This window comes from Gavialis gangeticus, unplaced genomic scaffold (assembly GCF_001723915.1).
Source record: "Gavialis gangeticus isolate Ggan-Ray unplaced genomic scaffold, GavGan_comp1, whole genome shotgun sequence".
Classification (NCBI taxonomy): Eukaryota; Metazoa; Chordata; order Crocodylia; family Gavialidae; genus Gavialis; species Gavialis gangeticus.
The window spans coordinates 5,820,675-5,830,451 of NW_017729001.1; the positions used below are offsets into that span (position 1 = coordinate 5,820,675).

General features: G+C 44.6%; 1 protein-coding gene across 1 annotated transcript in view; it reads right to left on the bottom strand.

Moving 5' to 3' along the window:
• The window catches only part of SF3A1 (splicing factor 3a subunit 1), a 33,572-nt gene that overhangs the window by 13,829 nt on the left and 9,966 nt on the right, over positions 1-9,777 (bottom strand). The window contains exons 2-7 of the mRNA XM_019506749.1: positions 8,948-9,060; positions 6,587-6,791; positions 5,725-5,982; positions 5,159-5,233; positions 2,554-2,704; positions 1,811-2,004 (exon numbers count right to left, since the gene is read on the bottom strand). Coding sequence (XP_019362294.1) covers positions 1,811-2,004; positions 2,554-2,704; positions 5,159-5,233; positions 5,725-5,982; positions 6,587-6,791; positions 8,948-9,060 — 996 coding nt within the window. The remainder of the gene's footprint in view (positions 1-1,810; positions 2,005-2,553; positions 2,705-5,158; positions 5,234-5,724; positions 5,983-6,586; positions 6,792-8,947; positions 9,061-9,777) is intronic.

Sequence of the window (9,777 nt, forward strand, 5' to 3'; positions counted from 1 at the left end):
TAAGACTTCATTTTAAGCCATTATATACAATCAAACCTCTGTGTACACTATACAAACACACGTAAACCAGGACAAAAATATTCTGACATCAAATTAATGAAAGGTCTAGATGTTCACATTTTAGAATATAATTTGGTATTTTTCTGGGTCCAAGATAGCAAACACCTTGCTAAAAGGAGCATTTCCAGGGGCAAGGGGAGGGACTTTCGGTGGCAGAGGTCAGGGGTTAGGGGGCGGGACTTCCAATCACAATATGGTGACCAGGGGGCAGGGCACTTGTTAAAAGGGCTACCTGTGCAGCCCTTGACAGCTCGCCAAACCTTGGTAAATGACCCTCCACCCAAAATAATTGCCCGCCTCTGCCCTACACTTTTTATTGTATGCACACCCATAAGTAGTCCCACCAAGTCCTGGGGCCTTTTACTGAATCCCGTCCTTGCCAAGTTCTCCATCTATGAAACCAGGAAGGAGGTGCTAGTGGAGCGGAACTCAGGTGACTGTGGGGCTGTTTTTCTTTCATCTAACTGTGCACTTATCTGGACAGTTTCACTGGGCAGCATCCACAGCATTCTTAGATGCTAAATTTGAGGGGCAGGGAACACTAACCTATGTTCCCTGCTCAATGTCCCCCCTGGGATTCCTAGTTTTTAACCTGCACTCCCATTCCTGTTTTTTCATATTTTGTGCCCAGGATTAAACAGTTAGGGAATTAGTGTCTTCCCTCCAAACACTGAGGGGGCTTGTAGTTTTTCTGGTGGGCTTATAACAGTGATCGGCAGCCAGGATGTTGCAGCACCCTAGGATGACTAAAGATCCTTTAAGAGGTGGTAAGGCATGCCACGGAATGTTAGCACTTTTTGGTGTGAAAATGCGATTCACAGGATAAACTCAACAAGTTCACATAAGAATCCTTAGTTTTAAAAAAAAAACAACAACAAAAAACCTCTGACCTGCTGTGGTGTGAGTTCTATGCAACAGAAAAATTGCTGCATTGTTTTTTCATAGAAAAAAAAAAAAGAGTGAAAACTTAGAGCTGACATTTTCTGAGAGGTGCCTTGAGCCAAAACAAAAAAACAAAAAGACTGAGAAACACACTCACCATGCCTGCATAACAAACAGACCAGAAACCTGTTATCATTCAAATGATAGCATTCATTCCTGAAATTCTCACAGAAATTGTATTTCTATGGAGACCTCCTCACTTATTCAGTGTAAGAGGGTAGTGAATAAAACAGATAAGATCAAGGTTTAATTCTGACCTGGGGAAAACAGCTCATTTAACATCTAAGCTGGCAGCTGGCAGCCGAAATGGGGGTTGTGGGGGCAATACCAGCGGTGCTGCACAGAAAAGATGAGCCGTGCCACATGCCCAGAGCTCCCCTGCCTCTGCACCACCATACTCCACTCCCACCAATGGGGTGCAGAAAAAGGTTGAGAACCACAGTTTTAGGCACTGAGGGCATGAACGATGCATGACCCTGGAGGCCACAGTGACTGCCCACAGGCAGCAGCAGTGGTGTTGACACTAGGGACATGGCGGTGGCAATGAGGGACCGCCTGCAGGCAGCCATGCTGGCGGAGGGCAGCAACCACCCACAGCCGTGTCAGCAGCAAAGGGGGGAGCAGCGACTGCCCACAGAAGCAGATGATGGCCAACCTTGGGGGCGGGGGGGCACATGCTCCCCTGTGCCCCCTTACATGCTGCCTATGACTGAAGGATTCTATTTTGTTGACAGCTTAAAGTGCCCATGAACCACAATCAAATTCTATAAAATTAAAGTAATTGTGATCATTCACATCAGCTAGTTACCTCATCCATATCCTGCACTTGCGTATCTTGGTCTAGTTGGGCTGGAGTCTCATCTGTCTTTTCCTGCTTTTCATCTTCTTCATCTGACTCCACTTCCATTTCCACTTCTTCACTTTCACCAAATTTTTCATAGCGTTCCTGGATCAGGATGCGTGCACCAAGTTCCTCTGGAGTAGTGGGAGGGGGGAAATTCCCTGCAAGGTGGTTAAAAAACACATACACAACATAATCACCACTGAGCAGGATTCTTTATCACTTATTAATTGTTCAATATGCAGATACAGATGCTAACCTGTTCCCTAAAGAAACTACTCCCAAAAGTATTTAAAAAGGAAAAAAGACAGAACAGGACTGATAAAAACAATGAACATAAAGATATGATAGCAAGTTTCAAGTGAACATATCCGCAACAATCACTACGTGGCATTAATGAAGCCCCTGAGTTCAGGGGTATTTGTTTTCACTGGAACAACTGACAACAATATAAGCTCCTAAATAAAAACAAAATAACTTTTCTTGTGAGAGCATTGGTGACATCATTAACTATGCAAGAAAAAGGACCCCCATTTTTACCTGTAAAAAGCCTTTTGACTCAGCTTAAGATATATACTTCCTTCTACTCTACACAGGAAAGGAAAAATTTCACTTTAGCATTTTACTGTAATGCTCAAAAGGTAAGTGTAATCCCCACTAAACAGATGGAGAGCCAGATTCCTGAAGGAATTGTCACTTATCTTTCATACCTTGTTCATTGGGCTGGAAGTCTACTGTTTCCACCACTACGAAGTCATGCCAATCAATCTGGGCATAGGCTACACGCTCCTTTTCTTTCTCCTCCTCTTCCTTCTTCCTCTCTCGCTCCTGGAACTTGGCCCACTCTACTCTGTAATACACCTGCACAAGTGGGCATAGGAAACCAAGTCATGGAAGTGGGAAGTACGTCACAACATAAAGACAGAACACACTAGGAACCCCCAAACCAAGGACACTTTCATGTTCTCCTCTCCATCCCCACCAGTATCAGCCACAGCCAGACCTGTGTCCTGGTGAGTAAAGGGGACAGGGGGAGTTCTAATTTTCCATGTTTAAAAAAAACCCCCAAAATCAAATGCCAAAAATATAGAGGTACGTAGAGAATTAATGACTGAGGCACTGTTAGGCTTCCAAATTGCTTGAAAACGATAAATATATCAATATTGTGTTCAACTATGTATAGTAGCATTTCATTTTAATTTGTGGAAAAATGCGGATTTGGAGAATTTTCAGGGTTTTCTCCACCCCCACCCCCAAGTCAGAGAATCTGTGATTTTTAAAACAGAGAAAACCAGGATCCCTGCTTATCACTATGTAATTTTATAGAATCAGTCACTCTAGATTTAATTCTAAACCATAATTATGCATACAGGCTTTTCCTCCTGCACTGGCTATCAGAATCAGGTCTACTTCAGTTCACATTGCCTGTATGCATGCATGTCTGCTATGCAGCTAGATTGCTACTTCATTGTAGTAAAGCAAGTAAAACACAAAGTACCGATATTACAGAATTACTTGACATGACTCCATATGACCTTTTAATTGTCCTCACTTTATTTTGCTGCAACTTATTAGAATCATCAGTTATTACAATTATGAGAGCTCTGCTGAGTACAATTCTAATAAGTGATGAACACTGACACACTGATGTAACCAAGCAGCTATATAGGCATAAAAAAGTTAACTGAAACATCAAAATAGTGGGTCTGATCCTGCAGTGATTAGACAAAACTCACAGTGATGTCAAAGACTGTTTACTATTGCATAGGTTCAGCTATATATGTAAAGGCAACGTGAATATAATTGAGAATTCCAAGGGTCATGCCCCAAACACTGGCAAAAATTCACAAGTTCCAAAGAACTTTTATCATTAAACAAAGTCACTTGCCAACTACTAAAGTAGTTGCTCTAGGGGAAAAAAGCAGCATTTAAAAAGATGAGGTACTTTCAGACTAGGGGTGCACTGATATAGATTTTTGTGGCCAATACCAATAGCCGATTTTTAAGGAGGCAAATTGGCCAATACCAATCCGATTTCCAATACCCAGCCTGGCAGCATGGAGAGCTACCTCCAGCTGGTAAGTCTGGTGTGGTGGAAGGGAAAGGGGGAGGGAAGTGCTGAGGGGGGCAGATCAAGGCTGCCACAGTGAGGGAGGTTGTGGGACAAGCACTGCCCAGCCAGGGCAGGGCAGGGCAGGCATAGTACGGAGCCACCACCCATCCGGGGGTGGGGGTCCTGCCACTTGACCGGGAGCTGCTGATCCAGTGGCTCCCACCGCTTGTCCAGGAGCCAGAGCATGTGCCCCCAGATCTGTGTGGGGCATGGCCGGCTGGGGCCGGGGCCAGGTCCATGCAGAGCTTTTCCTGATTGGGGGCGGGGGGCCTGCAGCCACAAGTTCACCATAGACCCTTCCCAGCACAGCCCTGCCCCACCCTGCCAGGAAGAGCTTGGTGCAGCTCCAGCCTGCCTCGCGCAGATCTGGGGGTACGTGCCCCCCCCACCCCCGGTGGAAGCTGCCAGATGAGCCACTGGACCAGCGGCTGACTGAACAGCACACGGGATGAGCCACTGGCTGAGCAGCACACAGCTGCTTCCACCTCTGGATGAGCTGCAGCTCCATGCCGCGCCCACCCCACCCTGGCTGAGCTGCGCTCGCCTTAGCCCCACACCCTCTCTCACCACATGCCTTGATCATCCCCCCTCCCAGACCCTTCCACCACACCAGACTTACCAGCTGGAGGCAGCTCTCCATGCTGCTGGGCTGTGCTCCTCACCACCTGTACTGCACTCCAACTGTGTGCATGCATGGGCCGTTTATCAGCCAGATTATCAGCCTGATATGGCCAATTTCTGATACATTAAGTTTTCTTTATATCAGTGCCCGATGCACCAGTGCACCTCTAATTAAGTCTCTAGAAGTAAATATGCCAAGGAGGTGATGTGGAGATGTCAAGACTGTAAGCTCTTTGGGAAGGAAAAATGTATAACTCTGAAATTATATAGTGCACTGTATAAGTGAATGCGCAGGCTAGTTTATTTTCCCCATGTCTGAAAGCCTGTTTAAAATTTCCAGCGGCTCTGTGCCACTGATATGTCAACACTGCCTGTGCTGAACTCTGCTGCCAGTTAGACTTGTTGTAATAAACCAAGCAAGTCTCAACACCATGCATTTCTGTAAGTGCAGTACGGGCATATCTTTACTTCTCCTACTCAAAGTCACTGTTAATTATTTCTGGTTTTGAGCTCATCACCTCCAAATAACTCAGGCTAGAACTTAAATGTTGAAGTAGTTGTAGAAATTACCAACAAGTTACCTGATCCAAGACTTCTTTGGGATTTTCAGCTTCCTTCTTAAGTTTGATAAGTAAGCCTTTAGGTGGAATCAAGATCTGAAACACATTTTTCAGGAGATCACCAGTGATTGTCATCCATAATAGTTTATAATTAAGTGACTTGTCCTTAGCACAAGTTATCCTGTTACTACAGTAGCAAAAATAATTCTTATTGCTGGATTATCTTAAGCTAAATTCCATTTCTCTTCTTACTTCCCTGATTTTAATTATTACCAATACTTGGGCATGAGATGCTGGCTCACTCCCATTTCATCTTCTTCCTTACTTTTATCTTTATCTCAGTAGTGCTTGATGCTCCCAACTCAGGGTTATACTAGACACAGTACACATTTTTCCAAAAGAGCCCAAAAACATATATTCATGCCCTCTACCCAAAGAAAGGTATTTAAATACAAGTGGTCATCTGTTTTATGTCTTTTTAGTCTGGCTATTATTTCCTGTAGCTCAGTCCTTGAAATCACTTTTGCAGCCAAATCATTCAGTGTGGCACGTGAGATGCTACCCCAAGGGAGAAGTCCTCAACATACCTTGGTGTACTGTTCAACCAGTTTAGTGAAATAGTTAAAAAGACTATGCTGTGGTCGCAGGAAGTCAAACTGATAGTTCCTCTGTTCTTTCTGCATCAGCTGAGTTAAAAACTGTCGGCCATTCCGAGCTACAAACTGTGCAGTCAACTTCACCACATCCAAGTCAAAGGCAGAGATGGAGGGAGGATCAGCAATGAACTCAAATTCTGGAGGTGGCTCCTTTGGAACAACTGTCTCCTGGATCACCTGAGCTTGCACCTATGGAAGGGAAAAATGACAGCTCAATAACCAAGCCAGAAAAAAAAAACCTGTTCCTGAGTCCTCCTTAGTAACGCTTGGGAAAGCTGATTCTCCCATGGTTTTTTATTAATGGAAAGGGAAAAAGTTTTGAAAAATACCCATAGGGCCATAACTACAAGGAAGGCAAAGGCAACACTGCATAATATGGCTCACTGTAGGACAGGGCTACTGAAGTAGATAAAAAGTTACTTGGGCAACAAAGAAAGCTGGGAACAGAGATGAGAATTAGCTATACTCTCCTAATATGGACATTACTACAGAAAATTTGATCACTTACTAACTGAAGAAGGCAAGTTCAGCTCATGGCCACTTTCCACCTAATTTATGCCTGACCTAGATTAAGATTAATCAGCAGCCTTCTGTACTCCATACTGTGAGATTAGTCAATATAATGGGAGAAGAGACTCTTGGAATAACTCCCTTGGAACATGCATACATGCAACAAGCCCCGCTACACTCCTTGCAGAGTTCAGTCAAGGAGGTTGAAAGAGACCATATCAGAACAGAGGAACCGATTCCCTATAAGCCAACCTTTGAAAAACAGCAAAAATGAACAGTTTACCTTCTGAGGAAGCTGTTGCTGGGTACTTTGCTGCTGTTGCATGACCTTGGGAACAGCAGCTGAGGGCTCCTGTGCCTTCCCCTCCTTGAACTCACTAACTTTGTGCCGGTAGTATGCATGGTAGGGATCATTAGGATTCAAGAAATTAAACTTTGGGTTGTTTATTTCATTCTGGCGAATTCGAGCTTCAAACTCTGGACCATTTCTAGAAGTGGGGCAAAAAGATTAATTTAGCAAAGAGGGGATTCAACTGTTAACTCATCAGTTATTAAAAGCTATGTCTATGCACCAAGTTCCCCTCAGAATAGAACACTTATTTGCCCAGCAACATAGTGTGATTTCTGAAAAAAATGCAAATAAATCATAATCAATACAGCAGTCAACTGCTGACCCACACAATTTTTACATGCAGGCATTTGGCCCACCTGTTTTAATTTCAGCACCATATTGACAATATATTTTATGATAGTTAAAATCTTGCATCTCTAATTGTTTGCATTACTCAAATTTGGCTCTATGCCACAGAGTTATATACTACTTACTGGCCGAGAGGAAAGTTTATGGATTAATGATTGACCATGCAGGTATTTCTACATCATAAGGAGCATGCACAAGCACTAAAGAGGAAAGTGTTCAGAGCACAGCACTTGTATACCATATTTAACCAAATGCAAGATGACTTTGCATTTAAGATGCCCACCACCCCCAGTAATTAGATTCCATATACAGAAAATGTAAAAAGATTGTATCATTGGAAATGATAACATCTAACATATTAAAGGGTCATCTTAAATTTGTCTCCCCTCCACTGCTACAGTATGTAAAGTATTGGCAGGGGGCCAGGCATCCTCCTTGTCTTCTCCCCCTCATCCCTCCCTACTTCCTTCCCCTGCAGCCTACCCACATCCCCCTCACCCTATGGTATTTGAAAGCCCTGAGACCTGCCTCTCAACAGCCTCTGCCCCTCCCACCCCCTTACTGTCAACCACAGCTCTAGCTCCATTCCCTCCTAGGAGGGAGGGGGCAGAGGCTGCAGGGGCAGGTGAAGATAGGGGGGAGGGGAGGGGAGCATGTGGCAGCTGTGGCTCTGACCCTGGCTCCCACTTGCAGCTTTGACTCCGACCCCAAGCCCATCTGCTGCCTGCCCCTCCATAATCAAATCTAAGATAAAGGACCCCCCATCCCCATGCTGAATGGGGGGGACAAAGCCTCCTCTTGGATTTGCAAAAATTTTCTTTCCCGTTTACATCAAAATGTCACAACCTAAACAATTCTCAAGGGTGACATTTATACACTCCACAGTGTACCCAATCATGCTTAGAGGTAAATTACAACTGAATACTGCAGCAAGAGTAATTTCAGGTACCTTTAGATCACATTTTAACTTTTTAAACTTGATATTTAACACCACCCCCAAAATACTGAATGCCTGCTACTACACTTACTGCATACAGACTGAATCAGTACAAGGCCGCATACTCACACTCCAGCAAGAAAAAGGTGAGAACAGTAAAAATCTTTGTTATCTGGCATTTAAGTAATCAGAAATTCTATTAACCATAATTTCTGATCAGCCAGCTGGATGCAGGGGGTGGGGAGGGGAGGCAGAGCTCATATACAGCAGCTGCCACCACGCCCCTGTGCGGTTTCTGCTTCCCCCCGCATTATCTGAAAAATCCTGCTGGGTTTATTTCAGATAACTGGAATTTTTACATAACTGGCAATCACCTTACCCCAGGGATGCCGGATAACAAAGATTTTACTATACTTTGGTTCTTGACATTTTATAACTTACTATTCCGCTTTGGCTACCACTACACTTTCATTTAATTTAAATTTCACGGGGTAAAAATAAATGTCACATTTGGATTGGTTCCAGATCAAAACCTGGGCGTGGCATAGCCCTGGACACATGTAGTTTGTCCTTGGACTAATTCAACTAGATACTTCACAGAAACCTGAAGTGGGACAATGGGTTTGTATGTCAGTAGGACCTTAGGATAAAAGGGTTATCCAACATCTGCTTTTACCCACCAAATCACTAGTTTCTCTTTTTTGTTAGACTCTTGGCAGGTACTCCGCTTTTCTTACTTTCGGATTATATCTTTTGACAGTTAAGTAGAACCTTGCTTTTTTTCCTCTACCACCATCCTTCTAGCAAAGATCAGTAAGTAGATTTTTCACCTGAACTGGTAATTTAATTATTATTTTGCAAGACTGCTTCAATTATCCCCATCCACCTGATGATGATGATGATGATGATGAACATGAAGACCGTCTCCAGTTTGTAGGCCTATGTAGGCATCATCACTTCTAAGGGTGTGATAATCCCAAGAAACAGTCTAATGTAGTACCATTTACCTTGCTACGAAGCTAGCAGTCTTATCAACAATATTCCTGACCTCCGGAGGAGGGTAAATAATTCCCACAACAGGTTTGGCTGGTGCCGCTTCTTCTTTTGGCTCCTCTTCTGGCTGTAAGAACAAAACATGAGGGTGTTTGGTTTTTGTTTTGTTTTGTTTGGTTTTTTGGGGTTTTTTTTACAGTGTTACTATGCTGCCTGCTCATTTAACCAAAGAAGTTTTGTCACACCGTGCATCACGTTCATGTGAAGATGGGATGATGGGAGAAGGAAGCTTATACTTTGCTATAGAACCTGCAATTAGCATATATCAGTCACATACCGGATCAGCACCGATAAGAGGAAAATTAACATTACTGGCAATCAGCTTTTTTTGGCTGGTGTAGCTGATGTCACTAATAAATGCTACATCCATGTGTGCAGCTGCAGCATGCACATGGCCAGGAATGCAGCCTGGCAAGCAGCATCCAGCTGGTAAGTCGGTGGGGGGGTGGTGGAGGGAGGTAAAAGTGGTGGAGGGCAGGGCAGACCGATATCCTCACAATGAGGGAGGGACTGGGGCAGGGGAAGGCTCTGCCCAGCCAGGATGGTACAATGCAAACCCTGGGGCCGGAAACAGGAAGCAGCTATGGGCAGCTTGTCTGGCAGGCACAGGGACAGCGCATGAGGGGATGTGCAGCTCCCTGCCACTGCACACACCCCAGGGGAGGCATGGGGAGCATGTGCCCCCCAAATGTGTGTGGCACAGGAGGGCTGCCTGCTGTTGGCTTGGGGCCAGGAACTGTGCCAGCCTCTTTCTGGTGGGGGGTGGGGTGAGGGGGCAGGGGGG